The 24,907-nt window shown below is 39.5% G+C and overlaps 1 protein-coding gene and 1 pseudogene across 2 annotated transcripts; both read right to left on the bottom strand.

Annotated features, from left to right (window-relative positions):
* Positions 1-226: 226 nt before the first annotated feature.
* LOC110312626 (uncharacterized) lies at positions 227-14,900 on the bottom strand. 2 transcript variants are annotated; one of them, XM_085833011.1, is made up of 5 exons: positions 14,622-14,900; positions 7,708-7,798; positions 6,998-7,124; positions 2,069-3,841; positions 227-1,623 (listed from the first exon to the last, which is right to left on the bottom strand). In XM_085833011.1, exons 2-4 carry the CDS (start codon positions 7,735-7,737, stop codon positions 2,094-2,096), a joined length of 1,905 nt encoding a protein of 634 aa, XP_085689137.1. In that variant the 5' UTR covers positions 7,738-7,798; positions 14,622-14,900; the 3' UTR covers positions 227-1,623; positions 2,069-2,093. The 2 variants fall into 2 exon arrangements, with proteins under 2 accessions (XP_085689137.1, XP_021042041.1); XM_021186382.3 differs by lacking the exon at positions 227-1,623 and having other exon boundaries at positions 1,674-3,841.
* A 7,219-nt stretch (positions 14,901-22,119) lies between these two features.
* LOC110283953 (uncharacterized) overlaps positions 22,120-24,907 on the bottom strand; it is a 35,390-nt pseudogene continuing 32,602 nt past the window's right edge.

Consider the following 24,907-nt stretch of genomic DNA (forward strand, 5'->3'; position numbering starts at 1 on the left):
ATACACAAGAGCAGTTTTATCACTTTCCTTCCTTCCTTCCTTCCTTCCTTCCTTCCTTCCTTCCTTCCTTCCTTCCTTCCTTCCTTCCTTCCTTCCTCCCTCCCTCCCTCCCTCCCTCCCTCCCTCCCTCCCTCTCTCTCTCTCTCTCTCTCTCCATTCATTCAATATTGATTCCGAGGAGCAAGGATTTTGAGGAGCTGCGCGAAGGGTAAAGGTGAGACTTCCAGGTCCCAGGAGGAAGGCGAGAAGCAGGGCTGGGGATGGGGCAGGGTGAGAAAGAGAAAGGGTTTTTGCAGCCATGCATTGGGAGAAGAAAGCAGGAGTCACGTAAGGCCTTGGGTTAACTAAGGCCTGCAGTCTCAGCCTCAGGCAGGGCTGAGTCGGTTGGCTGGTATTAGCTGATAAGATTTGGGCTGGAGATTCTTTGCCCAGTAACTGTGTTCTCTGACAAGTTCTAAAATAATAAAGCTGTCAGAAGTGTTTTTCATCCTCAGGCAAAGGCAGGGTGGTAGCTGTCCTCTTGGCAAAGCTAGGTGGGGAACAAAGAGAAGCGAGAGGGAGCTTCTCCTGGTTTTTCTGGGTTGGGGGATGGTTGCATTCCATCCGGGAAGGAGGAAGCATGTTTTTAAAATTACACACAACATGAGTGCTAGGATTAAAGGTGAGCACCACCACACCTGGCATTATTTTGAATTTGTGGATATTGTAGATTTTTCTTATTATAGCGTTCCCCAGCAGCTGGAGAATTGGCTTAGCGGTCAAGAGCACTGACTGGTTCCTCTTCCAGGGAATAGGGGTTCAGTTTCCAACATACAAATAGCAGCTCACAACTGCCGATAACTCTGACTTCAGAGAATCCGATACCCACTTCTGCCTTCCATGGGCAGTGTTCATTCATGTGTTGTTACGCCCAGTTCTCAGGAATCCCAGAAGAACACCAGGAATTGCGAGTCCAATGTAAGAACAAAGAGTTTTTATTACACTAGTCTGACTTGGATTGCAAGCCTTTCCCACTCTGCAGGTTAGGAATGCCATGCTGGCATCCAGGGATTTGGATTTGATAAGGGAGTGCAATCCTTCAAACCTGATCAAATTTGTTCAGAAAGCAAGGCAGAATGGTGCAGCTGGAAAGGGACCTTCCTGACCTTGGAAAAGTAACTCACTGTGCTATACAAGAAGCTAGTTTATTTTTACAAACTGGTCACAGCTGTCTGGGAACGCTAATTGCCCCTCTCCAATAGTCCAAGAGTGGGCTTTTTATCATCTCAAGGATATTGGTCACTGCTTCCTTCAAGGGCAGGAGCCATCTGCATCTGGTTATCAATGAAAGGGAGTGTGAGTCTCGGTGCCACGGAAGCTAGGTATGCTGCTTTTCATCTGTTCCCAAGGGTGGCATCTGCCCCACCCCCTGGGGGGCCGTCAGGGGCAAGGGAGTGCTACCATGAAAGGGGAATTGCAATATTCTGTCACCAGGCTGGGCCCTCTTTGCCCTCTCCAAAGGTCAGAGGCATCTATGAAGGGGGAAGGAAGGAGCACTAACTTCTCTAGCCCCCATGCAGAGGTAGGAAGTGCAGAAGCAGGCTTCTCGTGTCTCTTCAGTGTACAGACATACAGACAAAATACCTATATACATTAAAAACAAAAAACAAAACCACAGGTCACAGAATTTGCAGAATTTTATTTAAATATAAACTCTATGATACTCTTCTATGATTTAAACTATTTTAAGGATTTTAGATTCCTTATTGTTATGTTTACATTATGTATAATGTTGTGATTTGTAAGTAGAGAATATAAGACAAATGGTATGCCACATTATTTAAATTGGTGTTTTTCTTCCCAATATGAGTTTTATGATGTTCTCCAGGAGTGAAGCACTTAGCACTTATAAAAAGATTTGTCACATGCCTTACATCTGTAAGGCCTCTCTCTTTTCAGTATGAACACTTTGATATCTTTTAAAATATGAGTGATTGGTTAATGATTTGTCACAGTCCATATACTTGTTTCTTTCCAGTCTAGATCCTATAATGTATTTTAAGATGTGACAGTTCAATATAGTACTTACCACATTCTATGAATTTGTATAATTTCTATGAAGAATGCATTTTCTGATGCCTTCTAAATGACGAATGGTAGGTATAGGATCTGTCACAGTCATTGCACTTGTAAAGCTTCTCCCCAGTATGTCCCTTGTCATCATGAATTTTCTGATGTCTTTTAAGGGTTGATAACTGAGGAAAAGACTTTCCACATTTTCTGCATTTGTAAGGTTTCTCCCCAGTATGGAACTTTTTATGTGTTTTAAGAGATGCACACCAGGTGAAGGATTTGTCACAAATGTTGCACTTGTAGAGCTTCTTTCCCGTGTGAATTCTCTGATGTTTTATAAGAGTTGACTTCTCAGTAAAGGATTTGTCACATTCCTTACATTTATAAGGCTTCTCTCCACTATGCAAATTCTGATGGCTTTTAAGGGATGACCAGTAATGAAATGACTTTCCACATTCTTCGCATTTATAAGGTTTCTCCCCAGTATGAAGTCTTTGATGTGTTTTAAGATTTGTACATTGGTTAAAGGATTTGCCACAAATGTTGCACTTGTAGGGTTTCTCTCCAGTATGAATTATCTGATGTGTTCTAAGACTTGACTTCAGAGTAAAGGATTTGTCACATTCCTTACATTTATAAGGCTTCTCTCCAGGATGCAAATTCTGATGTATTTTAAGGGATGACATGTAAGGAAATGCCTTTCCACATTCCTTGCACTTGTAAGGTTTCTCCCCAGTATGAAGTGTTTGATGTGTTTTAAGATTTGTACAACTGTTAAAGGATTTGCCACAAATGTTGCACGTATAGGGTTTCTTTCCAGTATGAATTCTTTTATGCGTTGTAAGTGTTGACTTCTCAGTAAAAGATTTGTCACATTCCTCACATTTGTAAGGTTTCTTTCCAGTATGCAAATTCAGATGTTTTTTAAGGGATGAGGACTGAGTAAATGCCTTTCCACATTCCTTGCACTTGTAAGGTTTTTCTCCTGTATGAAGTCTTTGGTGTGTTTTAAGATTTGCACATTGTCTAAAGGATCTGTCACAAACATTGCACGTGTAGGGTTTCTCTCCAGTATGATTTCTCTGATGTTTTATAAGAGTTGACTTTATAGTAAAGGATTTGTCACATTCCTTACATTTGTATGGCTTCGCTCCAGGATGCAAATTCTGATGGACTTTAAGGGATGACAAGTAAGGAAATGACATTCCACATTCTCTGCATTTGTAAGGTTTCTCCCCAGTATGAAGTCTTTGATGTGTTTTAAGAGTTGTGCTCTGGGAAAAAGATTTGTCACAAAGGTTGCACTTGTAGGGTTTCTCTCCAGTATGAATTCTCTGGTGTACAGTGAGGTTTGAGGAAGTACTGAAGCATTTCCCACATTTCCCACACTGGTGTGGTTTTTCTCCAATGTAGTTTATTTGTTGCATGAGTCTGTGTGTAGAGCTGAAATGGTCATCATATTCTTCTTGTCTGTGCTTTTTCTTTGCAGTGTAGAGTCTCTGATTTTGATTAATGTTGGAATGCAAACTGAAAGTTTTCTCACAGTGTTTAGATTCACACGGTTCTTCTCCAGTGTGCATGCTTCTGTGTCTATCTGCGTTTGACGAGTCATTAGACACATCCCTGTCATTACAGCATCTGTAGTTTTTAGAGGTTTCTATAGTTATACTAGTTTTATAAAGTGTACATTTGAAGTGTTCATGAAGAATTTTGCCAAGCTCATTATACTGACAAGACTCTTTTTCTGTATTCACATGTTGCTCAACAGTATCACGTATGCAATAGTTCTCTGGAAAATGATATAATTCAGATTAATAGGAATTGTTCCAAAATTACATATTTAATGAATGACTGTCTGGCAACAATCTCTCTTAAGGTAAGTCAAACATCAGTCATTCAGAATAAAACTCTCAATCCTCTTATTTCACTATAATTAAATGGATTCTTACAAAACCCATGACAGCCTGCCTGGAAGATGGCCCATATAATTGAGGCATCAGTAATTAGCTTTGGGATGTCGCTCACTAAATGGTTATATGTAAAATCCATGTTTGTATATTTAAATTTTTTTCAAATGGGGATGATGAAAAGTTTAATTCAATTCCATGTTTATAGCACTTGCACTTATTAATTTAAAAAATACTACTGTTTAGAAGACACAATTCCTTCTAAGATTAAATGTTACTTAAAAGCATGAAGGTTAGCCGGGCATGGTGGCGCACACCTTTAATCCCAGCACTTGGAAGGCAGAGGCAGGCGGATTTCTGAGTTTGAGACCAGCCTGGTCTACAAAGTGAGTTCCAGGACAGCCAGGGCTATACAGAGAAACCCTGTCTCGAAAAACCAAAAAAGAAAAAAAAAAGCATGAAGGTTTTTTCTCCTAAAATAAGTATGAGATCTTTAAAATAATGGACAGAAAACAAGAATTCTCCCAGATAGCTAAGGCTCTAGACCATTTGAGACAGGAATTATTTCAAACAAAAACAAAACAAAAAACTGTAGAGGGTCAGGTAGCTGTAGTGTCCAGTACAGTAGTGTAGTGTCCAGTCAACACAAGAGAAAGCCAGATGGACAGCATAAGGTCACAATCAACAAGTGCCAGAACAATATGGTACCACTAGATCCCAGCTATCCTTGGACTCCTAGTGGAGGGAAGGGTATACCAACCCCTGACACTATTAATGATACTTTGTTATGCTTGCAGACATCAGACTAGAATAACTGTCCTCTTGAGAGGTTCCACTCAGCAACTGACTGAAATAGCTACAGAGACCCATTAGCAATCATTAGATTGAGCTTGGGAAGGCTTGTGGAAGAGTTGTGGGGAAGGATTGAAGAACCTGAAGTGGATAGGGACTCCTCAGTAAGAGTCAGATAACCTGAACCCTTGGGGGGCTCCCAGAGACTGAACATAGTCAAAGTGCATACAAGGACTGGACATAGGTCTCTAGTACACATGTAATATGTGTGAAGCTTGGCCTTTATGCATGTCCTCCAACAACTGGAGCACGGGCTTACAATACTCCGACTCTGTTACCGGCCTGTTGATCCTGCTCCCCTAACTGGGCTGTCTTGACAGGCCTCAGTAGGAGAGGATTTACCTAGCTCTGCAGTAACTTGAGGTCCCAGAATTCGTTTTGCAATAACAATAGCAGGTATCTCTTAAGTTTTTGCCAAAACAATTTATATGCATAAGGGTTTTCTACAAGACAACAATTGTTGCTTAGACATATCCAATAATTTGGACAAAGACTGTGAAGATCTAAAGATCCTTGCTTTTCCAGTCCCTGCCGAGAGAAAGAGGCTTCCTGTGCAAATGCCCTCCTGGGTACAGAGGTCTAACCTATGAAACTGCCACTAATTTCTATGGAGGGAACACTTCCCAACATGGAGGCACCTGCCATAAAGACCCTGAGCACAGTGTCTGTATCTGTGTGGCTGGATATGCTGGAAGGTTCTGTGAGACAGTGTTTCCAGTTCCTATGATAATGGAGCAGTGTGCCAGGATCAAATCAATGGCTACTCCTGGTTCAATGTGCCTGGATACTAAGGCAGGCATTGTGACTTGGAAGTGGATGAATGTGTTGCTGAATCCTGCATAAATGAGTAAAATGCTTCAATGAGACAGAAAGATATGTGTGTGTCTGTACTCAAGAGTGAACTGTGTGTTGGAAATTGATGACTGTGGATCCCCAACATGTCTACATGGTCCCACATATCAGGATGTTCTTGGAGCTCACTTCTGTGACTATAAACCTGGATTCCTTGGAGACCTCTGTGAATTCAACTTTGATGAATATGCCAGTCAGTCATGTGTCCATGGAGATCTGTGTGTTCATAGAGGAAACAACTACAACTATAATTGCATGGGGAGTGGATTCACAGGGCCACATTGTTAGACTTTGATGCCTCTTTTTTTTGGTCAAAGCCTTGTCACAATGACAGAACATGTGAAGACACTGTTGGCAACTATACTTGTCACTGCTGGCCTGGATAAATAGGTACCCTGTACAAGACAAACATAAATAAAGGCCATAGCAACTCCTGACAATTTTGGGGAGCACATGCTGAGCTGTCCTCAGAGGATTAATAGGGACACATTGCAGGCCTGCTTTCTTCCTTCAACTACCTTGGAGCCTCAGGCTATGTTTGAATCTGTCATCCTGGATTCACAGACTGGAGCCTAGCATAACTGTCATATGAGAGGCTCCTCCCAGCAGCTGACCAGAAGAGATGCAGAGACACATGGTCAAACATTAGACCGAGCTTGGGAAATTTTGTCAAAGTGTTGGGGAAAGGATTGAGGATTCTGGAGATTATAGGGACTCCTCAATAAGACTAATAGAGGACCCTTAGGAGCTTCCAGAGACTAAATCATCAATCAAAGAGCACACAGGGCTGGACCTACCCCCTCTTCTACACACATGTAGCAGATGTGCAGCTTTTTCTTCATATGGTTCCCCCAACAACTGGAGCAAGGACTTAGCCTAACTCTATTGTTTACGTGGATCTTGTTCCTCTAACTCGGCTGTCATGCCTGGCCTTAGTGGAGGAGGATATGCCTACTCCTGTAGTGACTTAAAGTGCCTGGGTAGTTTGGTACTCAGTGTGTGTGTGAGACCTCCCTATCTCAGAGGTGAAGAGGAGGGTTGGTGGAGGGAGAAGCCTTGTGAGGGAAGTGCTGTAAAGAGAGGGGGTGCTGAGATTGGAATGAGAGGTGATTAAATAAATTAGTGAAAAAGAGAAAAGATAAAACAAAGGGTGTGTGACACCTATAAATGAAAGATGGAAAGAAAAACACTCAAATACTATAAAAAAGTTATTTTCTACTACCAAACTGTCTTTAATCTCCAATTGTTTCAAGCCAGCTTAACAGAGCTTACAACCCATTAAGTCTGCACATATAAAGAATGAGGTAGGAATTCTACAAGCAAAATGTTCTTACCCACAGAGACCAGGTTGTTGTAATTCTCCAACATCACATTAATGTACAAAGCTCTCTGAGCAGAGTCAAGGCATCCCCACTCCTCTTGGGAAAATTCCACAGCCACATCTTTGAATGCCAACAGACCCTTAAAAAGAAGAGTACAGTTCAACCAAGTGATACCAGGCACAGTGTTTTCCTGGATATAAGGAGACTTAAGGAAATTAGGGATGTAGAGAAGCAAGGACAATACTCAAAAGGTTTCACAGACTCTTTGTAAAAAGGATGACACAGTAGTCTCACAAGCCTATCCACGAAACAAGATGCACATTTAAGGTATGGACATTATCTTAGTTTAGGTTTTACTGCTTTAAAGAGACACCATGACCAAGGCAACTCTTGTTTATAAAGTTAACTGTTTTCCTAGTTCTAGTTCTGTCACACTTTTTTGTTTGTTTGTTTGGTTTTTTGGTGGTGAATCAGCTCGTAAATGTATACTTGATAGTGAAAACATAAAATCACATCTGAGGCTCCAGAGTTTCTGTTCTCAATGACTACTATAACTGCATAAAAGTGTACTCAGTTGTATAGTCTCTGGGTTGGTTACAATATTTGTTTGCAACCTTTTTTTATATAATGCAGGGAAAAAATTTCAGAAGTAGAAAATGAAAGGATTTCAATGATTTCAAATATAACATTTTCCCAGAGAAATAATGGACATGACCACTGACCTGAGACATATTTTCAGGAGAATCTGTCATTTCTTGCTGTTTCTTTTACTTGCATTTGTCTTCAGTAAGGATGAATAGCTGGTTTGCTGCCCTTTCATATAAAGGAGTCAAAAATGGAAAGCAAAACATAATGAATGCTGTTAAAGCACAACATCAAAAACATGAAAAGGCAGAAACATGAAAGCACAGAACTCTATCAGGTGTCCTGTCGAGCTAATGATCTCAAAGTCAGGAGAGCATGAAATGACATTTAAAGCTTGGACAGAAAAGCACCATGGCTGCACCCGGAAAAAAGAATTGATGTGGCCATCAGTACATTTGAAGATAGTCATGAACTGACACAACTCAATTCACTAAAGCAGTAAAGTGCATAATAAATTAGAGGGAAAATGTACACAGGAGAATCAGAGGAATTATGCATGAGAATATTACAAATAATACATTTCATGTGAAGAATAGATAGATTCACAAGAAGTAGGAATAACCATCCTTGCTAAAAAAAGAGTAAATCACTAATTCTCACAGTAAAGAAGAATGCTACCATTAATGCAACCAGGAACAACAACAACAACAACAACAACTATATAGAATAAAAACAGTATAAACAAAAAAAATCTAGCTACTTCAAAAATCAAAATGGAGAATCCTCAATAAATAAACACTCAAGTTAATAAAATCTAGCCCATGGGCAGAAGTTCGACTCCTTGGCATATGTGGGGAAAGTGGACCAGAGGAATTGGTAGGGAATGGTGGATGTAGAGCATGCCCATTCACCGGAAATCTAAAAAATTGAGATTAGAATCTCATCCTGAGACTGGCTGGAGTGGGGCTAACTCCTTGCCTGTTCCTATGCCTGCCTCAGAGCACATAACCCAGAGCCCGGCCACCAACCAGGTAGTCACAACTAGTTAATCACTAGCACAGCACCTGTGCTAGTGAATGACTAGTTGTCATGAATATTTCTCCATGTTAATGACACATCTCAGTACTTTAGATTTCAGCAAATGGCCTTTTTCCATCCTGAATATTGAAACCCTAAAAACTATATAACCCTTAGTTCACAGTGAATAAAGTACTTTTAAACCCACTTCCAATAAAGAAATGCGAACAAGTTAAGATCATGTCCGAGAGCTGCTTCATTAAAGATTGTTGGAGAAGGCCGTCACCTAAAGGAGCTGCATCACTAAGATTCTCAAACCCCCAAACCCCCACTAAGTCCCAAATGGACCTTGATCCTGCTTTTCCTGGCTCTGCTTCACCCGCTTCTGGTCAGGCTGGCCATAACATCTAAAGCCCAAGAGGGAAGAGGCAAACTGCAGACCCCACCCACACCGACTTTGCCCTGCCCTCTCCCAGATGGTGGCCCAGCAGTGGTGTACCAGTGATGACCAGGCAGTTGGTTTCTGGCCAACTGGAGAGGAGAAGTGGAACCAGGTAGCACAGGTATATGCTGAAAGGGTTCAACATCCTACTCCACGTACCCATGTTCATTGCTTCAGATGTGAATTCACAACGTGGAGTAAATACAGTAACCCAAGAAAGAAAAAGACACCACTGTGGCATGTGTGTATGTGTGTGTGTGTGTGTGCGCGCGCGCGCGCGTGTGTGGTAAAGAGGGAATTACAGAGCACAAGATATTTGAAGAAGGAAATGGAAAAACAGAGAAAGGATTTAATTTGGAGAAGCTACAGATATAAACACAGAATAACAGTAAAATAACAGTAAAGATGTTTGAAACAGTTATAAGGAATCACACTTTTATCCATCTAGTAAAAAAGCCATATACACATATATAAAACAGTCAAGAAATTAGACATCACAAAACAAATAACCCAATTGAAAAATGGGATACAGAGCTAAACAGGATTCTCCACAGAAGAATTTCTAATGGTCGAGATGCACTTAAAGAAACATTTAATCATCAGGCAAATGCAAATAAAAATGACCCTGAGATTCCACCTTACACAAATCAGAATGGCATAAAAACATAACCACATGGAATAAAAACCCTATGAACAAAACACATAGCCAGTCTGGAAATCAAAATGGAGAATCCTCAATTAGATAAACAAATCCTCAAGTTAAATAAATCTAGCAATACCACAGAAATACCACATCTTGGCAAATGCTCAACGGGTTCATCTTTCTACTACACAGATATGTCTTCATCCAAGTTCATTGTAGACATAGACATATTCAAATAGCTTCAAAAGGCAAACAACCTAAGAACACTTCAATTGATATGTGTATAGTGAAAATGTGGTACATATACACCATACAATATTATTCTGGTGTAAAGAAAATTGGAGGGCTGGTGAGATGGCTCAGCGGTGAAGAGCACTGACTGCTCTTCTGAAGGTCCTGAGTTCAAATCGCAGCAACCACATGGTGGATTACAACCACCCGTAATGAGATCTGACACCCTCTTCTGGTGTGTCTGAAGTCAGCTACAGTGTTCTTATATATAATAATAATAAATCTTTGGACTGGAGCAAGCAGGGACTGAGTAAGCAAGGCTGACCAGAGTGAACAGAGGTCCTAAAAATTCAATTCCCAGCAACCACATGAAAGCTCACACCATCTGTACAGCTATAGTGTACTCACATACATAAAGTAAATAAATCTTTTAAAAAAATTGGAATCATGAGCTTTACAGGTAAATGGATACACCTAGAAAAGATCATATGAGTGACATAATTCAGTCACAGAAAGACAGATATTGCCATGTTCGCTCTCAAATGAAGTTCTTAGCTCCAAATCTTCAGAAGGGAGTACACCTAAAGTAAATACAGTAACCCAGGAAAGCAAAAACAAAAACAAAAAAACCAAACCAAACAAAAAACCCACTGAGGCAGTGGGGGAGTTATAAAGAGAATAACAGTGAAGAAGTGATTTGAATAAACAAATGAAAAACCATGGAAGGGATTTAATTAGGAAGAAGGGACAGGAAAGATGTTTCATATAGTCATAAGGAAACATCTTTATATATATTGCAAAAAAAGCCAATGATACATATACTTCTGTGTATGCATACACAACTAAAGTGTAAATGAAAACTTGGCATCTGGGCTGATGGTGCTCCTCACAAGAGCCATAATTTTCTAACAAAAACACCAACTCCAGGGATGAAAGTCCTGCTTTAAAGTTGTTGGTCACAGCTGGCCAAGAGACTCCCAAAACATTATAGGCTATGGCTGTTGCCCATGATTGTGAGCTAGGTGAGTCCCTATTATTGAAGAAGCTGTGCACTTTGGACAGAGATTTCAGAGGACATGAGATGGATCTAACCTTAAAGCCTTCTGGGGACTAGCTTTCTTTTTCATGGTACCATAAGGCAACATGCAAGCTTTCAAAGGGGGGAGCCAACCGACAGTCCTACCCAACTCTGACACCTATGAAGCACAACAATAATTTGTACTGAAGCATAATCCTCCATGTGCAAGTATGGCATACATACCTTGGTGGCAACCAACAGTTTCCTACTTAGACTTAGGACCCTCTCAACAACAGGGAAACCATGCGTGGTACTGGGAAAACAGAGTTTCACTAGGGTTAGTGAAGTCAAAGATGTTGGAAAAGAAACTACAACCACTAGTTTACTCAATCACCATAATCTCTTACTATATTCTAAATATTTGTCCTCATTCCAACAGGTAAATGTAGTTGTTACTCCTCACCAAGGAAAGTTCATTTTGCAATCATGAAGATTATTACAGAAAACACACTCTAGTCAAAATGCAGAGTTGAGTATGCTCAGTCCCGACTGATACATAAACAACACAACTCTTGCACTAAGGCTCAGGGATCACTGAGAAAGAGGGGCAGGGATACTGTAAGAGCCAGAGGAATAGGAGTTTTGTTGTGACATTGTGTCTCCTAGAAATTTCAAAAAAGCTACATGCATGAAATCTTACAAACATGGCTGCCTAAACAGGAACTGAATAAGGATATGCTAACATGGAAGGGATCTAGCTCATTAATCTTCAAGCCTAATACTAAGGCTTGAATTTGAACACAAAAGGATTCTGAGAGGTGGAGAAATAGTCTTCCCCAGAGAATAGTACACTGTATGATTTTACCAAGAGTTCATCACTGAACACATACAAAGTATGGATCTCAATACTCCACAACTACAATTCTAGAGTGCAAATGATATATAGTTATTCATGCAAGAAAACATTCATATATATGCATATATAATATGTAAATATAAATAAAAACTCTAAATATTAAATAAAAATTAGGAAAGAGAAAGAAATAGATTAATAGGTAGGTAGATCGATAGATAGATAGATTGATTGATTAATTGATAGATAGAAAGAAACAAACAATCAAAGTGTAATCCCCTTGAATGAATTTACTAGGCAAATGAAAGGTTTCTACAATGACAATATAATTGAATGAAGTGAAGAAAGTCAGTAAAATGAAAAATTGCTGATGGAACTGAGGAAGATGTGAACTAGAACACAGAAATGTTTTACAAAAATTAAAGGGGCACATAATGTTGTGAAATATGTATTATTTCTGAAAGTCTTTGATATTGTCAGTTGAAACTGTGTAAAATCCAAAAATTCCATGGGAGTAGCAAAAATTAAGTGTGAAGAGACACCGTACACAGTAGGTATAGTTCTTTGCTACATATTTATAGTATAATGGATAAAAACATCTATCAAAAATTACAACTATGTATATTTATAGTATAACGAATAAAAACATCTATCAAAAAATTACAAAGGAAGCAAATTATAAAATAATCAATAAGTAACTGAATTGAACACACCGTGCTCAACAGCAGTTGAAATGGCCAATAAAAACCTCTTCATAGTAGGGCATAAGATACTGTACAGAGATTCCAATTCTGCCTAGAAAGTGGCCACACTTAAGACCCTAAACAATAACAAATTCATTTATTTCAGTATATTTGAAATGTAAATGGATAATATTTTTAAAGCAAATAATGTAAACAGAACACAGATCTAAATAAAGAAAATGACTGTAAAATATAAATTTTCTTCAATAATTTGATTTCGTATCCAAAGATATAAGATACTATAAAAGAAGGAACTTCCTTTAAATGTATTGACTATAGACAGCAGTAAAATCTTACTTGGATATTTTATAGAAAGTAATCCTGAAAGTACCAAGGGGCAGCACAGAGCTGGAAAACACTAAGAGGATCATACCTAGAGGTGATCTCACAGTGTATTACAATCACAGCAATGCAAACCACTTGGAATTGTCATAAAAGACAATAGGAGGTATCCTTGGGAAGACAGGATAGACAGAATTTAACTGTCTTTAAGTATAGTTCCTGATTCTTATCAAAACTATTATTTTCAGGAATAGAGAAATTAACACTAAAAGGTAGAGAATGTGCTATAATACCAAAGCCCCCAATCACAAAACAATAAATACACCTAGAGATATTAATTTTCATCATTTTATAATACATTAAAATCACTGAAGTGGAAACCATTTAATACTGATGAATGTAGACTGGAACAGTGATGTGCATGGAATAAAGACAGCATCACTCACATGCATAATCAAATAAAAGTTTATTGCCTCCTAAGATCAGTTCTTATGTAGAATCTTTACAATAGGATAATCCTGAGGAGATTTTTCTCAGTGGAAGTCTCCAAAATTATTTCTAGTGAAACAGAATGTGGCAAAACTGATTTTATGTCCCACTTCCACATTTACCTGAATCCCTTACCATCCCTTCACCAATCCTCCAACATACCTGGATCCTTAGCCACTGTCTCCTGTCTCTCTAATATTCTAGGGCACTTGTTCTGGTACACAGGTGAGCAGATGTGGGTGATCAGTGAGCCATGTACATGAGAACGAGATTCATCAGAAAGCACATGGGTTTCTACCACAGTACTGTGCTCAGTAGATAAAGAGAGGATTTTATAGTGATTCCCCAATACTGAAAATATTAAGAATTCATTTCCATTTAGCATAACTGGAAGCCCACATCCAATCACAACTCAGTTAAAACTGAAGGGAAGAAATGGAACTGAATGATTTCGATGACAGCACTTGTGAGATTCTTAATATAGCATGAACCAAGCAAGACTTTGTCATGCAGGGATCACACAATGCACACTTGAGGATGATGATGATGAATAAGGGAGACAGCAAGCAAAGTATTCTCACGCACAAAAGCCAGATTGCTGTAATTCTGCAATATCCAGTCTCTATATAAAACCTTCTGACTTTTCAGAAGGCATACCACCTCTTCCTGGAAGAAGTTCACAGTCACACCACTGTCAAGTATCAACAACAAAACAAAACAAAACAAAACAACAACCTACAGCTCGAACAGTTGTGTTAGTGCACACTTTTGGATTCTATTATATTTGCAGCCATTGCTTTTATGACTAGTATATAAACGCTCTCCAGGGATGCCAAGTCACCAAGTAAGTCCCTGGGTGTAACAGGGGAGTTAGGATGGATGAATGTAAATTTCAAGAGCTTTGTCCTTTTCACCTAAACAAAGTGAACTGCATTTGAAATATCAACAGATAAATTCAAATATTCTAGGTTATTTTAATAAGAACATTTGGGAAGCTCCAAGTTCGCTTGGCTGTCTTTTCCTGTGCTGCACTGCTGACTCTCCTAGGCTGCAGCCAGGAAACTGCAGCTCCTTTTTTTTTTTTTTTTTTTCACTGGGGCTCTGATCTTTAAAGAAGCTCTTCTAAACCCGCCCACTACAACCCCGGTTCTGGTCACGTGGTGCCCACAAACATAAGAAAGGATGGGGATTTCTTTTCCTTAATTACTTTTGTAGAGTCCACTCAACTTTTCTCTTTTCTGCCTCTCACTGGGCCAGGCAGTATCCCCCCCCCCCCCCACCCCGGATAAGCACCACCAAGACCCTCGTTTCCCAGCCCCGCAGCTCCTCTGACCTGGGAGGTTCCAGGGCCGCCGGGCTGCGGTTCCCCGGCTGAGCCACAGACTGCTGACTCCAGGATGTTCAACGCATCTGTGGCATAGGGGAGTTTTTGGGCCCCCACAAGACCCCAACCTGTGTCTTCTATACTCAGCTCCGCACCATTCGATCTCACACGATGCAGACCTGCAGCTCCTTCCGGTAATGGGCCCTCGTCATTTGGACTTAGCCTTTTCAGCTCAACTTGTCTGGCCTCATTCACTCAGTGTACTACCTTTTTACTTCACACCCCCTAACCACGCCTACCCTACACACTTCCGCAACCCCCCCAATGGACATCCACCTTCTATTTCCGGGTGAGCGGCCCTGCCGGGCCCTGTGGAAGACAGTCCCTTTCACCGCAGCCCTGGCTGTCTTTCCTTAAGGCAATTTTGCCTTAGGGAGGGTCATATCAGTATCTTAGATTTTGAAAAGATTGAGGGAAGTCAGTGGTCACAGCCCTTTGCTACTAGCCCCGAGCTGAATTCATCCCGCGATGTACTGCTTTCTCCACTAGATGGTGGTCTTGTCAGTACTGATTCAGAAACAAGTTTGTCTTCTGTGACTCATGCTAAAGATGCTGTGAGGTAAAACAGATTTCTGGTGGATCCAGAGATTTTCCTTGTCCCAAATGCAGAAAATAAGTAAGGTATATATAGCTCTAGTCCTAAAAAAGACGTTAAACCAGCTCATCTATAGGTCTAGGAATACCGAGGAAGAAGAGGTGTTAAGAAATAAGGGAAAGAAAAGGAAAGGCCATTCTCTAGACTCCATACGATTGTACCCAGTAACCAAAAACTGTACGTACAAGTACTAGCTTCACACAAGGCCACAGTCAATCTAGGAAAACGAAAAGGCACACTTTTCCCCTCACATATTGGCCAAGTGTTGCAGGATATTTGATCACACTGTGAATCTGGGATTGTGCTATCGTGTAGTTCTGCCCTTAACACACACTAATCCCTCTGGCTGGAATACAAACACACCCTTAGTACACCCCTTTAATCCCAAACAATGAAGGTAAAGTTAGTTTGTGGAAGGAAGCTCCCATGTCTGAAAGAGATGTCTAATTGACATAGTGAAAAATCAGAGAAACATCTGACAAAATAGGATATGCCCAACTCCCATGAGAAGAGGGAGGAAAGAGAAGATATGTAAGGAGCAGTAAGAGAGAAAGGAGGCAGTTTTTATCAGGAGAGTTTTACAGAGACAGGTTGAAGAGAGAACAAGCTACACACAGGTGAAGACAGAACAAGCCAGAGAGTGAGAAAGAGCCAGAAGATCAGAACATATTCCCAAAATTAGTGTGAAGCCAAGCAGAGGCAGTCAGTGGAGGCCAAGAAAGAGAGAAAGCTAGATTGAATCAGTGAGCTTGGAGAAGAGCTTGAGCCAGAACAGCTGAGAAGAACCAGCCAGCAAGAGATTAGAAAAAAAAAAACAAAAAACAAAAAATCAAAACTAAAAATGGGTGAGATTATTCAGCAGCAAATCTCAGAAGCTGAATATATTCTAGGCCTAGCTTGGATTGTACAGAGGCTAGAAGCATCCAGGTCTAGGCCTACCTAGGTTAGTAGATGAAAGTAGTAAGCATCGGAGAGACCAATCACTTTGGTGAAGGAAAAATACATTCACAGGTATGTGTAGGTTCTAGGATTAGACTTGCTGCACATCAGGCTCCAGGACATAGCTCCAAAACCACAGTCACACAAATGGCTCTGGTTCATCTCAGTGAGTCCCAGGCAATATGACTAGAGATGAGCACAACAGAGAATTGTTCGGATTGTGGACTAGAATAGCAGAGTGGCAGATGAGAGTGAGCAGCACTTCACACACACACAGACACAGACACACAGACACATGCACGAACACTGTGTGTTCGTGTTTGTGTGGGTATGTCTGCATGTGTGAAATAGCTAATAATTACAAACATTAAATGACCACATCAGTCTGTAATTTCTTTTTAGTTGTATCATATCTGGTTTTATATCAGATAACACTGTCAAGAAGTCTTCCTTGGTTGTGTCAAGAAGTACTTTAAATAGCTTTGTGGATAGATCTTCTTTGAAGTTTTGTTAGACTCCTGTCAATCTGCTCTTCTGGTCATCTTATGTGGTGGTGGTGGTGGGAGGATTTTTGTTACAGTTTCAGTCTCATTGCTTATTGTTCTGTTTCCAAATAAGTGGAATAGTAGAAATAAGATCCACTTCTTAAGGCAATCCAGTGACTATCCCACCTGGGGTCCATCCCATATACAGTTACCAAACCCAGACACCATTGTGGATGCCAAAAAATGCTTGATGACAAGAGCCTGATATTGCTGTCTCCTGAGAGGCTCTGCCAGTGTCTGACACATACAGAAGTGAATGCTCACGGCCATCCATTGAACTGAGCACAGGGTCCCCAATGGAGGAGCTAGAGAAAGGACCCAAGGAGCTTAAGGGGTTGGCAGCCCCATAGGAGGAACAACAATATGAACTAACCAGTAACCCCAGAGCTCCAAGGGACTAAACCACCAGCCAAAGAGTACACATGGAAGAACTCATGGCTTAAGCCACATATGTAGCAGAGGATGGCCTTGTGGGACATCAGTGGGAGAAGAGGCCCTTAGTCCTGTGAAGGCTCTATGCCCCAGTGTAGGGGAATGCCAAGACAGGGAAGTGGGAGTGGGTGGGTTAGTGAGCAGGGGGAGGGGGATGGGGTGAGGGTTTTGGAGGGAAAATGAGGAAAGGGGATAATATTTGAAATATAAGTAAAGAAAATATCTAATAAAAAAGATCCACTTCATTACTCATGCCTATCAGTTAGGTTGCACAGTTACCTTGAGTAGTTGTCAAGACACGATAAGAAAAAGTTATGTATAGCTGGTCATGTTAGCTTTCAAACCTAGCACTCAGGAGGCAGAAATAAGGGGAACTCTAGGTCAAGGTCATCCTGGTCTTCATAGTGAGTTCAGACAGGTGGCTATATACAGAAAGAGTCTGTCCTAAAAGAAAGCAAATTCCTTCTTTTATGATACCAGAGGCACATTCAAACTGGGGAAGCCAATCAACAGAGGTATGATGCCTATGAACCACATCAAAGATCACCATGGTACCATAGCAAGATAACTCTAAGGGTGCAGTAGTGGCAAGCACACCTTGGTGGTAACCAACAGTTCTCTAATTGGTCTTAAGACACTGTTAAGAAAAGAAAAAAATCCAAGGCTGGTCCTGGAAACCTCACTACCTACTCATTGCTGTTGAAGTCATGAATCTTGGAGGAGAACCTAAAACCACTTTACTAAACCTTCATAATGCCTCACCAAAATCTAAACATTTTTTTCCTTGTATCCACTAATAAGTATAGTCTTTACTCCTCATCATGAAACTTCTGTTTACAATAGACAGAGACCACTACCAAAAACTCACAACTAATCAAAATGCAGAGTTACTGAGGCCTTGCCCAGTGAATAAATCTGCAAAATCCTCCTGCACCTAAGGTCCCAGGAACAGTTTTGAAGAGGGGATAGAAATATCAGGGAGTTTTCTGTGAGATTGTTTTTCCTAGTAATGCCAGAAGATACAATCATAAAATCTCATCAATGTCAAAATGAGAGCTCAGAAAGAACAGCAATGGACATCCCCATGTGGATGGGGAGACACCCACAAGGGCTCAGCCCTGCTCACAGAACCATGGGCATCTTAGGAATACTGGGAGCAGCAATCTCTCCAAGTGATGGGTATTCTAATTGTTTATCCAATATCAAATGACCCACCTTAATGACATAATACAATTAACATGATATGGACTGAGTAGGTTATTCTTAGGAACATATATGTTATATGCATACACACACATATAGTTTTATATATATATAGTTATATAATGAAATAAATGGCCATGAATTGAAAGAGAGCAGGGATGAGTAGATAGGAGGATTTGGCAGGAGGAACAGAAATGGAGAAATCTAATTATATTATAATGTTAAATTAAAATAGTAAGACAAAACAGAAAATTCACCAAAGCTAAACAAAAAGGAAATAAAGAAGCACCAACAAAAAAAAATCCAATGAAAACCAAAACAAACAAAGGGTTTTATAATAGATTTTTGGGAAAAGAAAGCCAACACTTTAGTAAACTTCCATCTTACTATAGGCAGAATGGTCACCATCATGAGTAGAAATGATAACTAATGTTGATATAAAAATGGGGAAAGGAGGTCATACACTGCTGACAAAGTGGGAACTAGAGAATCAAAATTAGAAACCACTATAAATGTTCTAAAATCAGGAACATATAAAAAATGAAAACTACTGTGTGACCCAATTTTAGCACTGATGTGTGGCGCTATTCATGTGGAAAAGATGACAAACATCTATTTATCACAGATAAGGAACCAAAGAAAATCAAAGTTGTGAAGCAACAAATTCTAACTTGGTGATAGAATGAGGTTTCTGGGTTTTTATTTCGTTTATCAGGATGTTTTCTGTGCATTTATGTCTTTGCACCATGTGTGTGCCTGCAGAGACCAGAAGAGAGAATTGGATGCCTTGGAGTTGAGATTACAGATTGAATGCCCCTGCAAGGCTGCTGGGATTTCACAGTGAGTCTTTTGAAACAGCAGACAGTGCTTTTAACCTCTGATTCATTTCTAAAGCCCAGTGGACTAGTGAGTTTTATTGTGTTGGTTTACAGAGTGATTGAGGGCTTATTGATAGAAGCACAAAGATTCAATAATAGCTGCATAACCTTGTAAGGGTGATGGCTAATGTTTCTGCCTGGGGATCATCTCACAACTTGCAGGTAGCTCACCTGAGGTTAGAAATTTGTCTTTCAAGCCACTTGCTACCTTCTCCAGAAAGCTTATCTTGTCTTGACTTGTCTTGTGTCTGCTCAAGGAAGCTTGAGTGGTGCCTGCTTCATGGTTGAGCTGAATATCTTCTGCCCATTAATCTTGTCTGATAGTGTCAGCAGACTTTATCAATTACATATGCTTGAGGGAGGAGAGCATTAGTAAACTTTGACAGTTTCAGGGACTTCCTAGAACTATTGTCTATTTATGAGCTTTGGGAGATTCTCTGCAGGACTGAATGCATCACCTTCATTATAGAAGTGGTTCTCAACCCTTGTGTCATGATCCTTTGGGGTACTGTATCTCATATCTGCATATCAGATATTATACTATGATTCATAACACTAGTTAAACTAAATTTATGAAGTAATAACAATAGAATTTTGTATTTAGGGATTGCCAGAACGAGAGGAAATTTATTAACGTGTCTCATCATGAGGAAGGTTGAGAACCACTGCCTCCTTTCATCCCTTTATCACTCTTTTAATATTCCGCGTTTTAAGAAGATTCATCCAAGATTTCTTAGAGAAATCTGAAATACAGTAAGTGCTCCTGGGTATGCTATTAACTTCAGTATCTTCTCATCTTGATACTGAGCACTTGTCCATCATGTTCATTGCTGCTTTATTGACAGCACTGAGGAAATTGGAATCACCATAGATGTTCATCAGTGGACACATGAGTAAATTAAAATGTGTATCCGAGCATTCAAACTATTTTGTGTGTTCAAGAAAGGTTACATATAGCTACCATCTCTAATAAATGTCCAATCTCAGAATCAGCCTTTTCAGACCTCAAGGCAGAAACCCATTCTGAAGATGTATCAATAGCAACAACTGAATGTATCTTAATCCTCCATACTCTATAAAATGAAACATATAGTCTATTGTATGAGATTGCTCTAGGGTACCACCAAACATAATCTGTACTCTTAATATATTGCATCTCTATGGGTTGCTATTGTGATTTCTTAAGCCTTTCTGGATCTTTCTCATCTGAAACCATCACTTTTGTTATTCTTGTCTGTTCCAGTTTGTCTGTTCTTTTGAAGGTTCTTTATTCTGACTTAAACAATCATTAAACATCTATCTCATGATCTCCAATCTAGCATTCCATATTTTAGCCCTCTTCTTATCTGTTTTAAACCTCTCTTTAAAAGGATACATAAAATTGTAATCTTTACTAAAGAACAATTACTTAAATGCTGACAAGTGAAACAAATTCATACTGGATCCAGACACATTGTATCATTGCATTTTTCTCCATTTTACAAACAGAATGTGTAGCTGGCTTCTCTCTGGGGCTCAGCTAGCAGGCTGTGGAGAATGTTGGTTCTTGGCTGCATGCCCCCTGGACCCCAATTCAGCCATCTAGGTCTCTCTAGTGAGCCTTCTGAGTGCTCTTGAACCCTGCTGTGCTTGAAGCTACTGTGCCCACAGCCTCTGGTCCACGAGAGAGTGAGGAACTGACTTTGCTTACTAAACTCTGCTGGCTTTACTACAAAGAGACCATTTCTCTTAAAGGAGATATGCTTGTGAAATGCATTCTGCTTCAGGTCCTTGGATCTAACTAGGAATGTGCTGTTTCTGGGGAATGCTTGTTCATGTCTTGCACCCAGAATGTTTTAGGCTCTAAGCCTGACTCTTTCTAAGTTAGGATTTTATTCCTACAGTGGATGCCATCTATAACCATGAGTTTTCCACCTACACCAATGTTCACAGAAATACCAACTGTGAGATCGAATTATTTATGAATAATTGCTTAGGCCATAAATGTGGGTTTGTTCTGCAGTTTCATAACTTTAATAACCCATTTCTTCTATTCTACATGCTGCCATGGGGTTAGTACCTCTCCTCAGGTTCATTCAACCATCTCCATCAGCATTTGGAGTGAACTTTTCCATTGCCTTACACTCTATCCCAGAAATTTGTTTTCTATACCAGAACTTCCACTTCCCTATTTCCTGCCTAAACTCATAGACTGACAGTCTTTTATTAATGGATGAAGTTTCCCTACATTGCACAAAAGATTCCCTGGACAATATATTTTGTTCTTATTATGATTTTTTTTTTTTTTGAGACTGGGTTTATGTAGCCCTGCCTGTCGAGGAACTCAGTTTGTAGATCAGGCTGGACTTGAACTCATAGAAATCTTTCTGTATCCATGTCCTGAGTGCTAGGATTAAAGGTGAGTACGGTAATGCCTGGCATCATTATGAATTTTAAGATATTGAACAAGATGTTTTTATTATAGCTTTTGCCAGGGGCTAGAGAAATGTCTTAGTGGTTAAGAGCACTGGCTACTTTTTCAGAGCACAGTGGTTCAATTTACAACCCATACACAGCAGCTCACAACTCCCTATAACTACAGCTTTAGGGAATTTGATACCTGGCTCCCACAGGCCGTAGGCATACATGTAGTGTACATACATATATACAGCCAAATTACCCATTTACACTAAAACAATAAATAAATAAATAAATAAATCTTTTTATACAGTTACATTTGCAGAAATTTATTTTAATTTAAACTCTATGATACTTTTTAAACATTTAAACCATCTTTTAAGACTTTCACAAATTCCTTATCTTTAGGTTTACACTATGTATAATGTGACAGGTAAGCAAAGAATATCAGATAAATGCTATGTCACATTATTTATAACAGTATTTTTCTTTCCATTATGAACTTTCTGATGTGCTTGAAGAGTTGCTTACTTAGTAAAAGATTCACCACATTCCTTACATTCTTTACATATGCAAGTTACTATCTTTAGTATGAACTCTGCAATGTGTTCTAAGAGTTGAAAGCTGAATAAAGGGTTTGCCACAGTCTTGGCATTTGTAAGGTTTCTCTCCAGTATGAATTTTCTGATGGATTCTAAGATGTGAGCTCCTAGTAAAGGATTTGCCACATTCCTTACAGAAGCGATGTCTTACGTCAGTATGAACTCTCCGATGTTTTCTCAGATTTGAATACTGGGTAAAAGATTTGTCACAGTCTTTGCATTTGTAACCTTTCTCTCCAGAATGAATTTTCTGATGTTCTTTAAGAGTTGAGCACTTAGAAAAAGATTTATCACATCCCTTGCATTCATATGGTTTCTCTCCAGTATGAACTCTGTGATGTCTTCTAAGATGTGAATCCTGGGTAAAGGCTTTGTCACATTCTATAAATTTGTAAGGTTTCTCTCCAGTATGGATTTGTTGATATGTTCTAAGAGTTGAGTTTGTTGTAAAAGATTTGTTACATACCTCACATTTGTAAAGCTTCTCACCAGTATGGATTCTGGAATGTGTTTTAAGATGTGATAATTCAAGAAAGGACTTACTACATTCTTTTCATTTGTGTAACTTTTCTAGAGAATGAATTTTATGATGTCTTCTAAATGACGAATAGTGTCTACAGGTTCTGTTACATTCATTGCATTTGTAAAGCTTTTCTCCATAATGACTTTTGTCAGTATGCATTTTCTGATGGCTTTTAAGGGCTGGGGAAATGGCTTTCCACATTCTTTGCCTTTGTAAGGTTTCTTCCCAGTATGAAGTCTTTGATGTGTTTTAAGACTGGAGCACTGGGTAAAGCATTTGTTACAATAGTTGCACTTGTAGGATTTCTGTCCAGTATGAATTCACTGATGTTTTGGGAGAGTTGACTTCACAGTAAAGGATTTGCCACACTCCACACATCTGTAAGGTTTCTCTCCAGTATGAAGTCTTTGATGCATTTTAAGATGTGTGTATTGGTTAAAAGATTTGTCACAAATGTTACACTTGTAGTTTTTCTTTCCACAATGAATTCTCTGGTGTACAGTGAGGCTTGACACACTACTGAAATATTTCCCACATTCCCAACACTGTCTTGGTTTCTCTACAATGTAGATTATTTGTTTCAAAAGACTGTATGTTGAGCCAAAAATGTCATCATATACTTCTCGTTTGTCTTCTTTATCTGCAGTGTAGTGTCTCTGATCTTGAATAACATTGGACAACAAGTTTATTTTTTAATTTAATTTTATTTTTGTTTGTTTGTTTGTTTGTTTCTTTTTGTTTTTGTTTTTTTTTTTTGTTTGTTTTTTTTGAGACAGGGTTTCTCTGTATAGCCCTGGCTGTCCTGGAACTCACTTTGTAGACCAGGCTGGCCTCGAACTCAGAAATCCACCTGCCTCTGCCTCCCAAGTGTGGACAACAAGTTTAAAGACTTCTCATAGTCGCAAGGTTCTTCTCTAGTGTGCATGTTTATATGTCTATCGGGGTTTGATGAGTTAATAGAGGCATCTTTGTCATTATAGTATCTGTAGTTATAAGTTTTCTGTAGTTTTACATGTTTTATTACATGCACAGTTGGAGGGTTCATGAAGCTTCTCACCAAGTATATTGACAAGATTCTTTTTCAGTCATTACATGTTTATGGACAGTATCAAGTGCGCAGTAGTTCTCTGAAAATGAATACAATTCAGATTAATTGGGTTTATGCCATTTGATAAATTACTGTCTGCCTATGATCTCTCTTAAGATCAGTCAATCAGCACTTATTCAGAATAAAACTCACAAGAGACTACCTTTTAACTATAATTAAACGGATTCTCACAAAACCATTGACAGCCTTCAAGGAAAATGAAGCATATAATTGAGGAATTAGTAACTAGCTTTGAGATGGAGCTCTCTAACTGATTACATATGGAAAACATGTCTCTATGTTTAAATATTTTTCTCAGATAAAGATGATGAAGGGTCTAATCCAATATCATGTTCACAACATTTGTACTTAGTAATGAAAATAAAGAGTACTGTTCAGAAGATACTAGGTGAAAGGTTACCTCAAAGCATGAAAGGGGGTAACTTCCCCCCCCCCAAAAAAAAAAAAAAGAAACAAAAGAAGAAACCAAACCACATTAAGCCTTCAGAAGGAATGGATAGAAAACAAGTATTCTGCCAGGTATACAAGGCTCTAGATCTCTTGAGACTAACTAGTTTAAATAGGAATTGAGAAGTGTTACCTCCTTCCAGCATAGCTAGGTTGGCTCAGATCATCCACCACTGAGGTGGAGCCACCTGCTGTGCTACTTCTCATCCCTCTCCTTTGATATGACACTACCTGCTACCTGCTTGAGGCCAAAATGATTCTCCAAGATCTTCTGGAGTTAACACCAAACTGTGTTACGGGTTCCTACTAAAAGGCTGATCTGACAACTTTAAAGGAACTTTGTGTGACTGGGAATGGGCCTCCCCTCTTCTTTATAAAGTGTGTTTGCCGACATTAAAGTTGAATCTTTTTTAGGAATATTGTCCTGGTTCCATTTCCCTCTCTACCTAGATTCCCTCTTTTCTTTCAGTTTCAAGATGCATCCCAGGCTTGAACCCAGACATGAGAGCCACAGGCCGGCCCCAACAAATTGGCATCCCACGTGGGGCCTGGGAAAGGCAGAGGAC

The sequence above is a fragment of the Mus caroli genome, unplaced genomic scaffold (assembly GCF_978045245.1).
Source record: "Mus caroli unplaced genomic scaffold, Mus_caroli_1 scaffold_18, whole genome shotgun sequence".
Taxonomy (NCBI): Eukaryota; Metazoa; Chordata; class Mammalia; order Rodentia; family Muridae; genus Mus; species Mus caroli.